The sequence below is a fragment of the Vulpes lagopus genome, chromosome 15 (assembly GCF_018345385.1).
Source record: "Vulpes lagopus strain Blue_001 chromosome 15, ASM1834538v1, whole genome shotgun sequence".
Classification (NCBI taxonomy): Eukaryota; Metazoa; Chordata; class Mammalia; order Carnivora; family Canidae; genus Vulpes; species Vulpes lagopus.
The window spans coordinates 36,476,334-36,496,699 of record NC_054838.1 but is presented as its reverse complement, the minus strand read 5'-3'; the positions used below and the strand labels follow the sequence as shown (position 1 = coordinate 36,496,699).

General features: G+C 37.4%; 1 protein-coding gene across 2 annotated transcripts in view; it reads right to left on the bottom strand.

Annotated features, from left to right (window-relative positions):
* Window positions 1–11,787: 11,787 nt before the first annotated feature.
* Window positions 11,788–20,366, bottom strand: part of EED (embryonic ectoderm development) — a 29,325-nt gene continuing 20,746 nt past the window's right edge. The window contains exons 10-13 of one of the 2 annotated variants that reach the window (XM_041730336.1): window positions 20,220–20,294; window positions 13,358–13,516; window positions 12,629–12,702; window positions 11,788–12,123 (exon numbers count right to left, since the gene is read on the bottom strand). In XM_041730336.1, coding sequence (XP_041586270.1) covers window positions 11,997–12,123; window positions 12,629–12,702; window positions 13,358–13,516; window positions 20,220–20,294 — 435 coding nt within the window. In that variant the 3' untranslated portion in view covers window positions 11,788–11,996. The remainder of the gene's footprint in view (window positions 12,124–12,628; window positions 12,703–13,357; window positions 13,517–20,219; window positions 20,295–20,366) is intronic. The other variant, XM_041730338.1, reaches the window with a different exon arrangement.

The following is a 20,366-nucleotide window of genomic DNA, read 5'->3' as shown; positions in this document are numbered from 1 at the left end:
CTTCCTAACCAGCACGCCCCTCAGGCGGCGAGTACTTCCGGAGCTTACGCCAGCCGCCCCCACCAAGGGAGAAAGACGGGCCAGAACCTGTATGAGACTACAAGTCCCAGAGGGCCATGCGCCGGGTTCCGGGAGGAGCGTCAGGAGGATCTGGCTTTCGGGATTGACGGTCCAGATCCCGGGTTTTCAAATTCAGCGCCAGTAGGTGTTTCTCGTATTTGTGTAACATTTTAGAGGTTACAGCGTGCCTTACAATAATCACTTCACTAGGTCCTGGCAAAAGCTTTATGAGGTAGGTACTGCTGTCTCCATTTAGGTATGTGAGTGACCAGCTCCCAGTCTTTCCACGGCGCTCAGTGTTGGAGCTTGAATCCAAGTCCGGTTTCCAATCCAGGCTCTCTCTGCTCCGCAGTATCGCAAAAGCACTAATTTTCAACCAGCTGTTTGGTACTTATTGACAACTTTATTGTTATTATATGTTACATATAAATATATACATATATAAATCTTATATATATTTATTATATGTTAACATATATATGTTGTTGTAATAAGTTATTATTCTTTTCAGCTTCACTTAACTCCCCCATTTATTTTCTGTAAAACTGTAAGCAAGGTATTATATGACTTTATAACTTTGTCTCCATTTGTAAAATAATAATTGTTCCTGTCTTATAGGGTTGCAGAGAGTGAATAAAGTGAATTGTGTATATAAAACACAATAGAGGGACACCTGGGCGGCCTCCGCGGTTTAGCGCCTGCCTTTGGCCCAGGGCCTGATCCTGGAGACCCCGGATCGAGTCCCACGTCGGGCTCCCTGCATGGAGCCTGCTTCTCCCTCTGCCTGTGTCTCTGCCTCTCTCTCTCTCTCTCTCTCTCTCTCTCTCTCTCCCTGTGTCTCTCATGAATAAATAAAATTTTAGAAGAAAAGAAAGAAACCAAAGTAAACAAATGAGGGGGAGGGGGAATTCAGTAAATACAAAAACAATACAAGAAGCAGAAAAAAAAATAATAAAACTCTATAGTATTATCCAGATATCCAGAGAGAGGGGAGGAGAGAGAGATTGTACCATTAAAATAAAAATAGAATACTATAGGAGTAGAAATCAAAGAACAAGAGAGAACCCATTTAACTTAAAAGTATGAGAACTGAAGAGACAGTCTTTAGCTTTGTTGTAAGGTAAGGTCAAAGAACTAGACGATAGTGCAAAAATAAAGAAATGGAAATCAAGAGAGAATAAAATTAGATCAATACAGGAGGTTCGATATGGGAATTCCTAGGAGGATAAAGAAAACACTGGATAGTAAATTGTCAAAGAAATACTATTTTAGAAAATTTTCTGGGGTGCTTGGCTGGCTTAGTTGAAAGAATATGCAGCTCTTGATCTCAGGGTCCTGAGTTTGAGCCCCAACTTGGATATCACAATTACTAAAAACATAAAGAAAGAAAGAAACTTTAAAGAAAACATTCCTGAATGGAAGGGCATGAGTCTCCAGAAAGAAGAGGCTCATTGAATGCCCAGCAATATGAATCAAGACCCACCAAGGCTCATCCTCATGAATTTTCACAAAATAGATTCCATAAAGCTGAAAGAGAGAGAAAGTTACAGACAGTGATTGGGAGCCAAAGTGAATTGACCTCTGTATAGCAATAATGAAAGCTAGAAGACAAAGGAAAAATGCCTTCAAAATTCTAAGCATAAATTATTTATCTCAAATTCAGTGTCCAGTCAAAATTCCACTGAAGTAAAGGATAGAATAGATATTTTCAGACCTGCAAAGCCTCAACAAAAATTTTACCTCCTTATTCTCAGGAAATTACTGGATGTGCTCCTTCCAATAAAAACCAATAAAGAGGGACTCCTAGGTGGCTCAGTGGTTGAGCCTCCACCTTCAGCTCAGGGCTTGATCCTGGAGTTCTGGGATCGAGTCCCACATCAGGCAGCCTGCATGGAGCCTGCTTCTCCCTCTGCCTGTGTCTCTGCCTGTCTCTGTGTCTCTCTTGAATAAAGAAATAAAAACTTAAAAACACACACACACAATAAAGAGGGCACCTGGGTGCCTCAATGGTTGAGCATCTCCCTTTGGCTCAGGTCATGATCCCAGGTCTGCAGGGAGCCTGCCTATGTCTCTACCTCTCTCTGTGTGTCTCTCATGAATAAATAAATAAAATCTTAAAAAATAAAGAGGGGCGCCTGGTGGCTCAGTTGGTTAAACATCCAACTCTTGATCTTAGTTCAGGTCCTGATTTCGGGGGTCATGAGTTCAAGGCCCATGTTGGGCTCCCCACTGGGCATAGAGCCTACTTAGTTAAAAAAATAAAGAAGACATGAGTTGAGATTCAGAGTACAGGATGGTCAACCAAGGGAAGTGATAAAGAGAATTTTAAAGGTGATGGCAAAAGGAAGTCCCAGGACATATGCAGAGAGCTATCAATCCTGGGACCATCTAGAGGGGTTTGTTTTTTCAGGGGGAAAAATAGAAAATATAACTATTTGATACTTTTGACATGAAAAATTATACAGAGAGGTGTTTTATGGATGGATGAAGATTTAGCGTCAATCAGATAATTGAAACTAAAACAGAAAGAGGCCATTTTTTAGGCCAATAGAAATAAAATTGTACAAAAAGAGTGACTTGGCACAAAATAATATATACATGAATGTTTTGATCCCTATGGCTGTTGTAAGAAATTGCCCCAAATTTGGTGGCTTAAAAGAACACATACTCTTTTACTGTTCTAGAGGTCAGAGGTTGGACAAACTCACGTCAGTAGAGCCACAGTTTTCCCAGAAGCTCTAAGATAAAATCCATTTTCTTGCCTTTTTCAGATTTTAGAGCTGTGTTCCTTAGCTTATAGCCTCATTCATCCATCTTTAAATTCAACAGTGTAACATCCTGCTTCATTCCTTACATTGCCTTCTTCTCTGTACCAAATTTCACTCTGTCTTCCTCTTACACCAATATTTGTAATTGCATTTAGGGTCTACCAGGATAATCCAGATCCCCAAGGATTAGGACCTGACCATTTTGGGAGGACATTATTCAGCCTTCTACATTATCTTAATAAAAACTTCAAATGTAGATTAAATTAAAATTGTTATTTAACTACGTTAAGAAGATAAGAGAAGAGGAAGAGGAGGTATGGACAACTAAAATCCTCCTCAAACATAGTCAATGTATATCAAAACAAATGAATCAAAAGAGAATAACAATTGCATATTAGAATGATCAGGTAAACACAGGAAGAAATAGCTAAAAACTTAGTGCTTGCTTCTGTGGAGTAGAACATGAGCAGAAAACTACTGTTTTTTGTGTAAAAGCCTTTTTATCCTGTTTCACTTTTTTTTTTTTTTTTTAAGATTTTATTTATTCATGAGAGACACACACAGAGAGAGAGGCAGAGACATAGGCAGAGGGAGAAGCAGGTTCCACGCAGGTAGCCCGACGCGGGACTCCATCCCGGGTCTCCAGGATCAGGCCCTGGGCTGAAGGTGGCACTAAACCAGGGCTGAGCCACCAGGGCTGCCCCTGTTTCACTTTTTAAACTATGTGCCTATATTATTTTATAATTACTATAAAATCTATAAAATCTAATTTTATAAAAGTGAAAAAAATGAATCAGACTAATCTCTAAAATTCCTTGCAATGCCATGATTTCATGCCTCTTTAACATTATTGTTGAAATCACCAGCATCACAGCCTCTGAAATTCTGATGCCTAAAACAAACACTATCAGGAAATCATCAATAAAAATCATTCTGCTATAAGAACCTCAGCTCAGAAAAAGACATACTGGTGATTTGAAACTTTCCAACTGACAGTCTCTCTTGAAGGGAGATCTGAGTGGCTTTCCCGTTGCTTATCTCATTGCCTATACCAGATTGCAAAAATATCACAAATTCTTCTTCTCCCTGTATCCATGACCTTGCAGTGTGACTTTGCAGCTTCTCATATCAAGAGGTGGAATCTATGTCTTCAGCCTCCTGGCCTTCTTACCTGATTTGATGGAAGGAATGCAGAAGTGATGTGCCAGTTCCAAGCCTAGGTCTCAAAAATATTTGCAAGTGTCTGCTGTAGTTCTTGGAACTTTGACAATCTACCACAGAAACAAACCAAGGATAGCTTGCTGGATAATGAAAGAAACCTGGTCCCCGTGCCTCAACCAACAACCAGTCAAACCCTAGTAGTCTGTTCTCTTCTAGGAACAGAGCTACTAAGCTGATTTGCAGCTGACCAGAGACGAGTGAACCCAGTCAAAACCAGAAGGACCACTCAGCCAAGCTCAGCCAAAATAGAATCATGAGTTAAATAAATTTGAAATGTTTAATGTTGGAGAGGATGTGGAGAAAGGGGAACCTTCCTGCACTGTTGGTGGGAATGTGAACTGGTGCAGCCACTCTGGAAAACTGTGTGGAGGTTCCTCAAAGAGTTAAAAATAGACCTGCCCTACGACCCAGCAATTGCACTGTTGGGGATTTACCCCAAAGATTCAGATGCAATGAAACGCCGAGACACCTGCACCCCGATGTTTCTAGCAGCAATGTCCACAATAGCTGTGGAAGGAGCCTCGGTGTCCATCGAAAGATGAATGGATAAAGAAGCTGTGGTCTATGTATACAATGGAATATTACTCAGCCATTAGAAACGACAAATACCCACCATTTGCTTCAACGTGGATGGAACTGGAGGATATTATGCTGAGTGAAGTAAGTCAATCAGAGAAGGAAAAACAGTGTATGTTCTCATTCATTTGGGGGATATAAATAATAGTCAAAGGGAATATAAAGGAAGGGAAAAGAAATGTGTGGGAAATATTAGGGAGACAGAACATAAAGACTCCTAACTGGGAAACGAACTAGGGGTGGTGGAAGGGGAGGAGGGCGGGGGGTGGGGGGGAATGGGTGACGGGCACTGAGGGGGACACTTGACGGGATGAGCACTGGGTGTTTTTCTGTATATTGGTAAATTGAACACCAATAAAAATTAATTTATATAAAAAAAATTTGAAATGTTTTGTTATCCAGCAAAAGCTAACTTCTGTGTGGTTCCTTCACAATTTGTGATTACTTTTTATTCATTAATTTTCTTTCCCTGTAACAATTACTGGTAGTTATTATCTATTTAACATCCACTTCCCTCTTCTTTCTTGTAAACAGGTATTCATCCATTTTTTTTAAGATTTTATTTATTTATTCATGAGAGACACAGAAAGAGAGAGAGAGAGAGAGAGAGAGAGAGAGAGAGAGAACGGGATCCCCAGTCTCCAGGATCCAGCCCTGGGCTGAAGGCGGCGCTAAACCGCTGAGCCACCGGGGCTGCCCTATCCATCTATTTTTGTTCAGGAATCCATCCCTCTTCCAGGAGGCTCAGAGCCCCAGAGGAAGACTCTGCTTAATCTAACCAACAATTTTCCTGTCCCTTTGCAGTGGTAGGTTTAGACTCAGTCCCACGACCCAATTCTGGTCAGTGAAACCTGAAAGAAATCTGCTGGGGGTTGCTGGAATAGGTTTCTCGCTCTAAAGAAAATCACATGACGAGATGATCACTTTTTCCTTCTGTACATTGACATAACTGAAAGTGACACCTGAAGTTGTAGCTAGCAACCATCTTGAAACTTCAGAGAAAACTATCTGACCAAAAAAAATGTATACAAAATTTTAGGAGTTTAAATTTTAAACATTTTTAGCAGTTTTAAATTTTGCATCAAATAAAAAAAATTAAACAATGGCCAATATTCAAAATCAATGACTTTCTGACCACCTACAATGTAATGGTTTTAGAATTGAACACAAAAACACTCCCTCAACTCATTGCACACAATATTTACAGAAATCACCCAACTTGCTAAATTTCACATCAGCCTGGGGTAACTGAAACGGAAAAAGTGAAATGAGTCTGCTTTCATTCACCTAAAGTTTTGTTCTGTCTCAGAAAATAACCACAAAATACCAAGAATTTTTTTAGAAACCCATCAATTAAAAAAAATTTTTTTAAAAACATCAATTCAATACCAAAATGATAGTCATTTTCTACATAGCAAGGGAAACCTACAGATGATAAATGAAATTAGGAGAAGTTACACATTTTATAGTGTTAAGAGCTATATTCTAAAGAAAAAAAGTTTAAAGGTTTTATTTATTTATTTATTCATGAGAGATGCAGAAAGAGAGGCAGAGACACAGGCAGAGGGAGAAGCAGTCTCTTCATAGGGAGCCCGATGTGGGACTCAAAACAGAACTCCAGGATCATGCCCTGAGCTGAAGGCACATGCTCAACTGCTGAGCCACCCAGGCATCCCTAGAGCTATATTCCATGGGTAGAGACCATCTAGCACCTTTTTTTTTTTTTTAAGTAAGCTCTACATCTCTACATCCAATATGGGGCTTGACCTCATGATCCTGAGATCAAGAGTTCATGCTTTACTGACTGAACTGCCAGGAGGCCCTAACGTGGGTCTTGTTTCCAATCTCTTAGACTCATTTTCCCTAGATCAGTGTGCCAGAGTGTAGGTTAAGATGATTACTAGGTTCTTGACGGGATGAGCACTGGGTGTTATACTATATGTTGGCAAATAGAACGCCAATAAAAAAATATACAAAAAAAAAAAAAGATGATTACCAGGTTGTGCAATCAACTTAGTCACAACCACATTATCAAAAGCAAAAAAGAAAGAAATAGAAATGTTAGAATACGTCATACAGGGGATCCCTGGGTGGCTCAGCAGTTTGGCGCCTGCCTTCAGCCCAGGGCATGATCCTGGAGTCCCGGGATCAAGTCCCATGTCGGGCTCCCTGCATGGAGCCTGCTTCTCCCTCTGCCTGTGTCTCTGCCTCTCTCTGTCTCTCATGAATAAATAAATAAATAATCTTAAAAAAAAAAATACATCATACATGATAAGTGTATTGTCTCATGGAACTTTTTGTTTTGGTTTTATATATATGTGTAGCTGGGATACTATAATCTATTTCTTACTGTAGGGTGTATTAAAAAAATGATTTTTAAACTACTCTCCTAGATGATGCAATTAAGCAGATGACTATCCCCTTTTGCCTCAAGTGAGTTTTTTTTTTCAAGTGAGAGTTTTAATGCTTTAAGCACTTCTGTACAATATGACCATCAGTTCTTTTTTTTTAATAAATTTATTTTTTATTGGTGTTCAATTTACCAACATACAGAATAACACCCAGTGCTCATCCCGTCAAGTGCCCCCCTCAGTGCCTGTCACCCATTCACCCCCACCCCCCTGACCATCAGTTCTTTAGGCCTCTACCCTTCTCAAGCATTTGCTTAAAAAAAAACTGTAAAATCATTTAATTTCTATCCAGCCTTTTCCCAGTATTCTGTAGGATGATACACCTAAAGTCATATTCCAGTCCTTTCTTAGCCAAATTGTTCTTTCCTTCTAAATGCCTCAAGACTTCATCGTACTTGCCATCTCTGCAGTAGCAACCATCTACTCTCCTTTGTAGATCTCTTCACACTTAGGTCCCTGCCTACAGAGCACAATACGGCTCTCAGCCTCTGCCCTATTTCCTATTGCTGAAATCAATGTGGGGAGAAGTGGAAAATCACTCTATTCATTTTACTTAAAAGGACTGAAGAAGACCAAGATAGAGCCAGAAAGAGACTGGTAAAAAGACTAAATAGTTTAGAAAATAAATGAGAACCCCTGTCAACAGAGTTGGTTCTGAGAAAAGGGAGGCACAGGACCTCATGTCGGCCCCAGGCAGGAGCAGCTTCATAGGTGTGTGACCACTGCAATAAGTACAGAGCACTGGGCTCAGAAAGAACTAAGTACAGACTTAGTAAAATGTCTCCACTGTTTCCATCTTGACATTCTTAGTAATTTTCTTTGAACTTGGATTTTGTAAGTAAGCTCCAATGGGACAAGGTAAGTGTGTTTTCCTCTACAATTGAGTAGGCAGGGGTCCTGACAACCCCCAGAGGCCATGTTTTCAGTTTGAACCAGAACTTGGTTTGAACAAAGACAAAAAGCATTTTAAGAAACTTGAACAACAACAACAAAAGAAACTTGAACAACTAAGGAACACTATTCCTGCTTGTTACTTCATTACTTCCTTGTATTAGTCAACCATTTAATACTGAAGATAACAGAACAAAATGGGGACGCCTGGGTGGCTCAGCGGTTGAGCGTCTGCCTTTGGCTCAAGGAGTGATCAGGGGGCCAGGATCGAGTCCCACATCGGGCTTCCCTGCAAGAAGCCTGCTTCTCCCTCAGCCAATGTCTCTGCCTATCTCATGAATAAATAAATAAAATCTTTAAAACAACACCACAGAACAAAAAGGAAAGATAGGACAATGGATAGTTGTTTTCCTTTGTCCTAAAATCAGTAAGACAAATGCAGAGAATGTTGGTAGAATATGTAATACTAGTAAGTGAAATAAAAGTTACTTTTGTGGGACACCTGGGTGGCTCAGCAACTGGGCACCTATCTTTGGCTCAGGGTGTGATCCCCCTAGTCCCAGGATCGAGTAATGCACCAGGCTCCCTGCTGGAGCCTGCTTCTCCTTCTGCCTGTGTCTCTGCCTCTCTCTGTGCCTCCTATGAATGAATAAATAAAATCCTTTTTTTTTGTTGTTGTTACTTTTGTGCTGCATTTTCACTGTACTGGTAAGAACTAAATACACATTTAAGTACAAGCTGCAAAATGCTAGTTGCATTATTTCAATTTGGAGTTCAATGCTTTTATGTTTGCAGTGAAAACTCATATGAAGATGAACGGCAAAATTCAAGCTAATATAAAAACTTAAAATGGTGTTTTTACTTAGAATGGCATTAAAAGCAAATTTTAAAATATTGTAAGTTGAGAAATCACGGAAAAAAATAAGATTCTGTATTTTTCAGTCCCCTTAATGGCACCTTTTTCCTGCTTTTTAAACAAGAGGCTTGCAATTTCCTTTTTCAGTGGGCCCTGCAAATGACCACTAGCATCCTATTCCTCTGGAATTATTCTATATTTCTTTCCCAAAGAACTGGGTGTGAGGTCCATTGAAGTACAGGGGGCTTCAGGAAGACGTCATCCTGAAATCCATAGACAAGAATTGTGTGTCACTCACCCACCCAAGCTCTGGAGCACATCATGACTTGGACTCTTGGAAGCAATGAGCATAGTCTTGGCCTACATGGACAGTTATACTGCTTATTAGTACCTCAACTGAGGTGGGGGTGCAGATTTTTCTCAGGACTTAACAGTTTGAGGCAATGTTCTGGCTTGGTAGTGGTGACTGAAACAGACTGGCACATTAGTGGCTAGGACTCCAATGCAAGTGGGAGACATGATGGTAAATTACATGCCAGAACCAGCATCTTTCTCCATATTGCTTTTCCTTTTTGTGGATATGCAGTTACCACTGGCTCTTTTCATTTTATGCTCTGTACTTCATAACTCCTCATATTCTTCATTTCCTTTTGACACATTCCAAGTAATTTCTTAGGATTTTTTCCAGGTCACTAACCTCTATTCAGTTGTATCTAACTAGACCCATTCACTTTTACTTCATTTTTCACTTCTGAAGGTTCTATTTGTTTCCTTTAATAAATTGTCCCAGTCAGTCTTCGTATTCTCCTACTGCTTGCTCATTTTTGAGATTGCAATTTTATTCTGTTTATTCATTTTAACAAATATTTGAGTACATATGTGCAAGGCACTCTTCTAGTGCTGGGGTTATACCAGCAAAATAGTGGGAAAAAAAATCACCCTTATAAAGACTACATATCCCAGTAGAAGGAGAAATACAGCCAACCAAAGTAAATTATGTAGTGTATTAGATGATCATTTAAATGTTCAGTAAGAAAGCCAGGAAAGGGTGGAGTACAGGGAAAGAGAAAATAATTTTACATGTGGCTCTTTTACATTTTCTGCTAATTACAGTATCTGATGTCTTTGGTGGTCTATTACATACTGTTTCAACTATCACTCATAGCACATTTCATTGCCTATCTGGTGATTTCATGAGTTATTTGGTTGATCTAAGTTTTCAGCATCTTAGAGGAGCCTCCTGAAGTGGTTAGTTTCAGCATCTGAATCCACAGCAAGAGTAGGCAAACTATGGTTTTGAACCAAATATGGCCCACTGCATGTTTCTGTTCATTTTATTGAACACAGCCAGGCCCATTCATCTATTGTCTAGTCACTTTCACATTACAGTAGCAATGTTGGATGGATGTGGCAGAAAATACAACCCACAAAGCCTAAAACATTTACTATCCAGCGGTTTACAAAAAACGTTTGCCAACTGCTTATCTACAGATACACACAGGAATTAGTGATAAAAGTAAAATGGGTACCAACATACACTGTTGGAGCAAGTGGTACAATATTACTTTCCCTCATGAACTAATTCTGACAGATGACGGTGCAAATCATCGAGAGATAATGAAGACTTGTACACTGAGCTGTAACTCAAAATTTTGTTCATCACAATAGCAAAAAACCCAGGAAAAATGAACACATCCAAAAAGGTGTTCAATACTAGTACATTCATGGAAATCTATGAGATTTATAAAAACAAGGCTCACGAGAATCTCAAAACTTGATATTCAGCCTTGCATTTTACCTGGCACCCTTCATTTTACTTCCTATCTTATGATTACTCAGGTTTTCTTTATACCCTCTGCTTTAGGTTAACTTCTCCATATGTCATGTTGGTGCTAATTCTTTGGGGGATTTTCTGGTCTATCAGGCTCATTCTTGCTGTTTCTTCTTGTTCATAAACAATGCACCTTATGTTTGGAACAAAAAGATCAACTACTCTGATGCCCTCAATCTACTTCTCTTAGCCAATATCTTTCTAGAAAAGCAGATGTAACACTATACACCCTCATTTCTTTCATTCTTCAACTGCATTCAAGCTTCCATGTCTCTCAATTGCTCTAATGGTAATATTTCCATTGGTTACTAATGGTCTAGCTGCAAACCAAATAGTATTTAACTGACTAGACAGCTCAGTTAATTCATTATGTATTCCAATTCTACAGATTTTTATTATTTATTTTTAAAAGATTTTATTTATTCATGAGAGACAGAGAGAGGCAGAGACAGGCAGAGGGAGAAGCAGGCCCCTGGCAGGGAGCCCGATGCAGGATTCCCGGCACTCCGGGGTCAGAACCTGAACGAAAGGTAGATATTCAAACACTGAGCCACCCAGGCTTCCCCAGATTTTTAAATATAATTACTATAAAGTTATTATAGAAGAAACACAAAGACTTAGGAAATACAATGTCCGATAAAAATATGTAACAAATGAGGTGCCTAAGTGGCTCAGTCAGTTCAGCGTCTGCCTTTGGCTCAGGTCATGATCCCAGGATCCTGGGATCAAGTCCCACTTTAGGATCCTTGCTCAGCAAGGAGTCTGCTTCTCCCTCTACCACTCCCCCTACTTGTGATCTCTCTCGAATAAATGAATGAATGAATGAATAAAATCTTTATAAAAAAGAAGCAACAATGTATTTAGGGTACATCTGAGTACTATTCCAGCTGCTTCACTTATTTAATCATTTGATCCTTAATAACCCTTTGAGGTAGATATTCTTATCCCTGTTTCACACAAGAGGAAACTGAGGTAAATGTTAAATTACTTAGCTCAGCTCATGTTTGCAGAGCCAAGACTTAAAGTACGTTTAATCCTAGAGCTTACACTTAATCACTACATTATATAGCTTTCTTCAGTTAAAAGGACTACAAAAATGATTACAAAAAAGAAAGGGAATATTTTTATTACTTTCAACATTTCTTTTTATCACAATGAAAATAAACACACAGCTTTACAAAAATAAATTTTTATTAAAAGCAGTAGAGTCTGAGCAGAAGACAGTACAAAGAATGTAAACAATGTAAACATCACTACATTCAGCTCAGCCTGATTGAATGCTGAAAGACAACTCTAAATGCTCTATGTGCCCTTACTAGCAAGATACATTAATTCTATTATACACAGAAAACACACTCTAATTTTGATAAAGAAAAAATATTTTATCGAAGTCGGTCCCAGCGCCAAATACTGGCATCATCACAAACAGCTATAAGAATACTGCTATCCCTGCTAAAACTGGTTTGTCGAATAGCAGCACCACATTTATGATGAGTCAGAGTTGTACATCTAGGAAAAAACAAGACAATAGGTTAAATGCCATTCATAAAAAATGTTGTCAGTAGCAAGTTAAACCAATGAATAAGAAAACAAACAGATGTTCCAAGTCATATGGAAAGCATTTAAAATATCACTAAGAGCTCAATCTCTAATTTCATAAAATTTGGGTAGATTTTAAATTAAAAAAAAAAAAGGTGTAACTTGTCACCAAAGTACTCATGATAAACAGCCATTATGAGAATAAAAAATATTTTTAAATAACTGAGTCATATAAATGTTAAAAATGATTTAAGAATGATACTTCAAGGGATGCATGGGTGGCTCAATGGCTGAGCATCTCAGGTTGTGATTCCGGAGTCTTGGGATTGAGTCCCACATCAGGCTCCAAGCACGGAGCCTCCTTCTCCCTCTATCTGTGTCTCTGCCTCTCTGTGTCTCTCATGAATAAATTAAATATTGGCATAGCGTTTGAGAAAAAGACAAAAAATATCAATAAAAATTTCTAAATACTTACTTAGCCTTATGAGGATCTTCCACTTCTAAATCCCAAACATAAAGTTTGCCAACCTGATTGCCCAATGCAAGCATCTGTATAAACGTATTTTTAAAAACACCAAATTATTAAAATAGGCTATAGAGCATTCAAATATTCCTAAGATATATTCATATTTCATAAAAACCTCAGTTCCAGACTATGGCTATACTCCTGATTATTTCTATTTCTTTGTATCTTATATTTCTGATTTGTAAATGGATAACAGCAACTTATACTTCAGAGGCATCCTGAGCAAATTAGAAGGCAAATTTATGAAGGACTTTACAATTTACATTGTAGCAAAAGCTACAGACAGCTCCTCCAAAGTTTTCTTATAGAAATAAATACCCAGATAATTTGTTACTACAAATTCCTAACACCAATCTCTAAAATTTCTCTAAGTTTTTCTACAAAAAAAGCTATTTAAAAAGTTAACATTCAATCACCATAACATTAAATCTTAGTAACAGATGTTATGGAAAGTAAGCACTATTGCCAAGATTGACACCTGTCAACTGCATTTATAATAAGCACTGCAAATGGTGTGGAGAGCCTACTCTATAAAGATAGAATAACATCAACGGCTAAAGTAATCACTACAAGATATCAAGGTAGATTCTTAGAGGAAACTGAACATGGATGCACAACAGAGAAAAGTGAAATTACAATGGTCTGAAGTAATTTTAAAATGTAGAAATATGTTGCTACCTTTTGCCAGAAATCCATAGAAAACCTCATGTACCAAATGTCACACTGGCTGTAATCGAATCGCCCAAGAATAGTCACATTAGACTCACTGGGTTTAATTTTATCTATATCATCTTCCATTTTGCCAGGTTTCCAGCACACAATGGCATTTTCACAAGACTTTAGAAGAGAGAAATGAGAAAAAAAATGTTACATATAGAACTGAAATTTAAAATTTAAAACAAAGCCTTCTTTTCTCTATTATCTTTTTAGAATTGACAGTCTTAAGACCTGGTTATCCATCTACTAGATACAGTGATATACATTCATTTATATTTACAGAGTCAAGGTCCACACTTGAGGATAAGAGGTCATATTACAACAGAATTTGACAATATTAAAAAGCATTATGTTATCTGGAATATACATTTTGAAGTCAGAATTTCTCTTCCAAACCAAATTCAGCTCTCAATACTCTGGCATCCAGAGACTTGAGTGTTTTATAACAAACGATAAAATTATAAAAACTCTATACAAAAATATGCTTTTCAGTATGGCCCCTGCTTAGAGGCCTTAAAAATCAGATTATATAGAAGGTAATAAACTCAGTGGTTTAAATCAAGACATTGATATGGGGATAGGACTGAAATAGACTAAGTTATACTTTCCTTATTCTGTAACATAGTATCTTTGCTGCACACATTCTAGTTAAGCAGCAAGTGGTAAAAAATACAGTGGAAAAAAAAACTGCAACACAGTGGGCACTATTCATATTATAGGTCAGTGGTGTGCCAATTAAGGAACATTTGGCAATGTCCCTGGCCTTTAGCAGGTAAAGGCCAGAGATGCTGCTGACATCCTACAATCAATATACAGGATGGCCCCTCCCATTAAAAATAAAAAAGATTGTATAGTCCAGTATTTCAACAGAACCTGGACTGAGAAATTCCTGTTGGTAGAGAGCTTTCCGGAGTTTCACAGGACACAGCCTACACAGCCACATGTTGCAGCTCTGCCCATTTCACTGACATATGAATGGTTCAAAAGCAGGGCCAAAGGAAGATAAGGGAGGGGACAACACTTCCCCCCATTTTTCTTCTCTTTAGATTATATAAAATCCCAGGGCTATATATCTGATATACAAGTTCTTTACTGTAAAGTACCTTAGACATCACCTACTTTGATGACTTAACTAAATGTACAACTGGAATGACAGCTTGTAGACTTCCATCCAAAGACTCCTCTTGGTCCCAACCCTAATGAATCAGAATTTCTACAAGGGAAGGCCAACACAGAAAAACTGCCACAGTTCTTCAAGTGCTTGTCACTGATTACACTGGTAAAAGATCCTTAATAAATAGAGTCCTCTCATGGAGAACTAAAACTTAGGGAGGTAAAAAGAATTTGTTCACCGTAATGGATGACTGCACTTGAAAATCATCTAGAGAGCTTTTTAAAATTACAAATTCCCAAGTCCTTCTGCCAGATTTAGGATCTCTGGGATTGTGGCCTAGGTCTCTATTTTTACAATGTTCTCCCTGTGATTCTGATGCAGAAATAGATTTGTGAATGCCAATATAGTTCACTCAGGTCAGCTTCCTGAAACCTAAAATGCAGAAATCCTTTCCTATCATCTAATTAAGTTCTAAGAAAAATTTTAGAGCTAGTGGCTTTTTATTTCCACTTCCAAAACAACGGAGTATATGTACTCCCCCTATTTATCCCCACTATTACTTAAAAGACTGAATACCAAATATAAACCAAACATAAAACTTTGGAAGGTAGAAAGAAGGCAGACTGGTTAGGAACCCTGGGACATGAAGATGTTTAATTCCTTGGCTTTCTTTTGCCTTGTTTATGTACCCCAGACTGTACACCAGATAGAGCAGCCAGCAGCTGGGCAATACTCACAGGTTAAGTCCAAAAATACCCCCAACAAAAGCCTGCTCTAACCAAAGAGCCAGGAAAGGGACAACATAGCAGGAGAGAAAATTTTCAAACACTCTAGTCCAACATCACAGAAAAAAACTGGGCCCACCCTCACATGAACCAGCAAAGGCTAAGTGGGGAGCACTTCTCAGGTGGCAACTATGCACCTCAAGTGTATACCTGAACCTCTCTACCCCTCAATGACTCTCTCTACCCCTCATCCTAATGAGGTAACTCCTCCTACTCTCTGGCTGGGGTGTTATCAGAGCAGGCCTAGCAGAGAGTCAGCATGTTTACAATCATCCATGACCCCCAGTGTCAGGGGTGACCACTAGTGGAATAGTAATGAGACACCATCATCTCCACTTCCCCATCACCTGCCAATCATGAAGCAATGCTTCCCCTTCCCCTAATGAAAATTAATCAGAGGAAGCCTCCTGTGAAAGATCTAAATAAAGTTAAGAGTCTTGTGATACAACACTCAAAATATCTAGATCTCAATAAAAAAATTCAATTATACCAAGAATCATAAAAATCTTAACTTTAATCATAAAAGACAATAAATACCAACACTGAGATACAAAGATTAAAAAAAAAGAGAGAGAGAGATACATAGATAACAGAACAATCTGACAAGGATTTTGAAGCTGCCATCATAAAAATACCTCCATGGGGGGGAAAAAAAAGTGCTTCAATGAGCAATTACAAACACATTTAAAACAAAAAAAAAGTCAACAAAGAAATAAAAGGAATCAAATGGAAATTTTAGAAATGAAAAATACTATAACCAAAATAAGAAAATCAACTGAAAGGTTCAACAGAAGAGTCAATGAATTTAAAGTTAGAAAAACAGAAATTACCCAATCTATACAAAAGAAAACAAACGTAAAAAATGAGAGTCCCAAGGGTTAAATAAAAATCATATCAAAAATTTAAGGTGAGTGAACCCCAAAAGATAAACTCAAAGAAATTAGGGTATGTTTACATTTAAATTTCTGATAATTAAAAAGACAAAATCCTGAAAGCAATTAAGACAGGACACATATGTTTAGGAGAAAAAAAAAATCCAATGATGGCAGATGTCTCATCAAAACCACAGGCCCTGGAAAGAAGAAAACAACTGTCTACCCAAAATCCTGTATTAAGTGAATATACCTTTCAGCAATGAAGGAGAAATGAAGACATTCTCAGATGAAGAAAAAGGAGGAACTTGTCATTAGCAAACCTACCCTAAAAGAATGGTTATAGGGGGTTTTAGCAACAAAGGAAATAATATAAGAAGAAATTTTAGAACATCAGGAGAGGAAAAAGAAGGAAGGAAAGAGAACAATGGAAGGAAAAAGAACAATGGAAAAGGCAAAACAAGTGAATACAATACTCTCCTTATGTTTGATGGCTGAAGCAAAAATGGTAACATTTTTTGATGTTCTCAATTATAAAGGAAATATTTAAGACAATTATACTGTAAATGGTGGACACAGCAACATAAAGGGAAGATTTCTACACTTCACATCAAGTGGTAAAATGTACACAAATTATGTAAATATGTTTATCTATTTATGTTTGCATGGTAGGTATATCTTGAGGCAATTTTTTTTTTTTAAAGTAGGCTCCGTGCCCAGCATGGAGCCCAGTGTGGAGCTTAAACTCATGACCATGATTATCAAGACCTGAGTGGAGATCGGGACTCAGATGCTTAACTAATTGAGCCACTCAGGCACTCCAGCAATTTTTTATTTTGAATCTACATATATTTTATACTTGAAGTGACTTTCTTATAATGGCATTAATGAAAATACATAGTATATAGCAAAAGGTAACAAAACAGTTAATATGCATATATAATGTAACATATAGAGGAAACATCAACAAAGCTACCTAAAGAAATGTACTCAGTATTACAGATAAAATGGAATTCTAGAAGCACTTGGATGGCTCAACTGGTTAAGTATCTGCCTTCAGGTGAGGTCATGATCTTGAGGTTCTGGGACAGAGCCCCACATCAGGCTCCCTGCTCAGTAGGAAATCTGCTTCTCCCTCTCCTTCTGGTCCTCTCCACGCTCACACTCTCTCTTATATGAGCTCGCTCTCAAAACAAATACATTTTTAAAAAAATTTTTAAGTGGGATTCTAAAAAAATGTTTATATAGCGCTGCTTGGCTGACTATTAATAGAGCATGAGACCCTGATTTAGGGCTTCAGTTCAAGCCCCACACTAAGCATAGCGCCTACAAAAAAAAAAAAAAAAAAAAAAATCATGTAACCTACAGGAAATTAGGAAAAAAGCCCAGATAAATTAATAAAAAGAAAAAAAAGGCCCAGTCACCAAGACACAGCAACAACAAGCAACCCAGAGTGGCAAAACATCATAAAACTGAAAGCAAAAAGGAAAAAATGCACAATTACAGCTGGAGACTTCTCCGTTTTTTCCATTTCTCAATAATTGATAAAATAAGTAGAGAGAAAAATCAATGAAGTTATATAAGAATTCAACCACTCTGTCAAACCAATAGCACCTGACACTTATGGAACACTCCACACAAACAGATTACACATTCCTTTCAAGTTCCCACAGAACACATTCAAGATAGTCATAAAATAAGTCTCAGAAACAACCAAATCACAAGGAATATGCTCTGAACACAATGAAATCAAACTAGAAATCAGTAAGATAAAGATTAACACAATCTCCAACACCTAGAAACTAAACACACTTCATATCACAATTAGTGAGATGCAGCTAAAGAAGTGCTGAAAAGAAAACTTATAGCATCTAGTACTTATCTTAGAAAAAGTCTCAACTCAATAATGTAAGCTCCCACACCTTAAGAAATTAGTCAAAGAGCAAAACATAGCACAGCAAATAAAAGGAAGAAGAGATAAAAAAAAAACTGGTGAGCCCTTACCAAAACTTACCAAAAAAGAGAAGACAAATTACCATTTCAGGAATGAAACAGAGCTATCAGGAAACTGCAGTTGTCAAAAGGAAAATAAGAGAATGTTACAAACAACTCTACACATAAATTTTACCTTAGATGGAGTGGATCAATTCCTCAAACAGCACAAACTACCACAACTCACACAATAGGAAATAGTTAATTGAATAGCTCTTTTAACTATTAAGGAAATGGAATCTGTATCTTTAAAACTCTCTCTCAAAAATTTCTAGGCTCAGATGATTAGAGAATTCTAACAACCATTTATGAGGAATTTCTATATAATTTCTTCCCAAAAAATAGCAGAGGAAACTTGCCGATTCATTTTATGAAGCCAGTATTAGCAATACCAAAACCAGACAAAGACATTACAAAAACTTCAGACTAGTATCATAGCCTCATGAATACAAACACAGAAATCTTTAACAAAATATCAGCTATTAGCAACACATATAAAAAATTACACACTATGAGCAAATATACTCATTCCAGGGATACAGGACCAGATCAATATTAAAAAAAAAACAAAAACAAAAAAGCCAATAAAATACATCCACTAACAGGCTAAGGAAGAAAAACCATATCTGTATCATGAAGTGATACAGAAAAAAGCATTTGACAAAATTCAACACCCATTCATGATAAAACTCTCAAAAAATTAGTAAGGAGTACAGTTCTCAACTTGATAGAGAACATCCACAAAAACCATACAGCTAATATACCTAATTGTGAAAGACAGAATTCTTACCCTCTAATATCAGAAACAAGTCAAGAATGTCCGATCTTAACACTGCTATTCAACACAAAACTGGAAGTTTGCCAGTGCAATAAGGCAAGGTCAGAAAGGAAGATATAAAACTGTCCCTACCTGCAGATGATGTGATAGTCTACATAAACACCCCAAGTACTCGACAAAAAAAATCCTAGAATTAGTAAGCAGCATAGCTAGGTCACAGGATTCAAGGTCAATATGAAAAATCAATTGCATTTCTGTATACTAGCAATAAACACAGAAATTAGAAATACCATTTACAATCACCCAAAAAAGAGAAGTAGTACTTAGTTATAAATCTAGCAAAGTATGTATAGGACTTGCAGGCTAAAAGCTACAAAATGCTGATAATAAAAATCAAAAGATCTAAATAAATGGAGAGACACACTATGTTCATGGACTGGAGAGCAAAGATGTCAATTGATTCCCCCATCAAACGGATATAAAACAGAAAGGCAAAGGAATCAAAAGAGCTAAAACAATTTTGAAAAGGAATAATAAAGTGGAAGAAAACACTTAACCGTTTCCAAGACTTATTATCAAGACTGTATATATACTAGAGGTAGCAGGACTAGAGCAGAAAAACCAGAAACAGCCTCACACAAACAGGCCAAACAATTTTTGACCAAGGTGCAGAAGCAATTAAAAGGAGAAAGAACAGTTTTTCCACAAATGGTGCTGAATAACTAGATACCCATAGGCAAAAAATGAACTACTGCCTAAACCTCATCCAAAATTAGCTCAAAATAGATCACACATTTAATATAAAACATAACCTTATAAAACTTCTAGAAGAAAACAGGAAAAACCTTTAGAATCCAGAGCATAAAGAGGTTTTAAATGTAACATCAAAAGCACAATCCATAATTTTTTTCAAGCAAAAAAAATCAATAAATTGAAATTCATCAAAATTAAAAACATTTGCTCTGCAAAAGACCCTGTTAAGAGGATGAAAAGACAAGCTATGGACTGGAAGAAAATATTTGCAAACTACGTGTCTGACATAGGATTCATATTCAGATTAAGAACTCTCAAAACTCAACAATAAAAAAACACAAAACCAATCCAATTAGAAAATGAGGAAAAGATATGAAGAGACATCATCGAAAAGGATATATGGATGGTAAATAAGCATATGAAAAAGATGTTCAACATCACTAGCCATCAGGGAAATGTAAATTAAGACCATGATGAGATATCACTACACACCTATCAGAACAGCTAAAATAAAAAATAGTGACAATACCAAATGCCGGCGAAGATTCGGAGACACTGGATCTTTCATACATTGTTGGTGGGAATGTAAAATGGCACGGCCACTCTGGAAAATAGTTTGGCAGTTTCTTAAAAAACTAAACAAACTTAACCATGACCCAGCAATTGCCATTCTAGG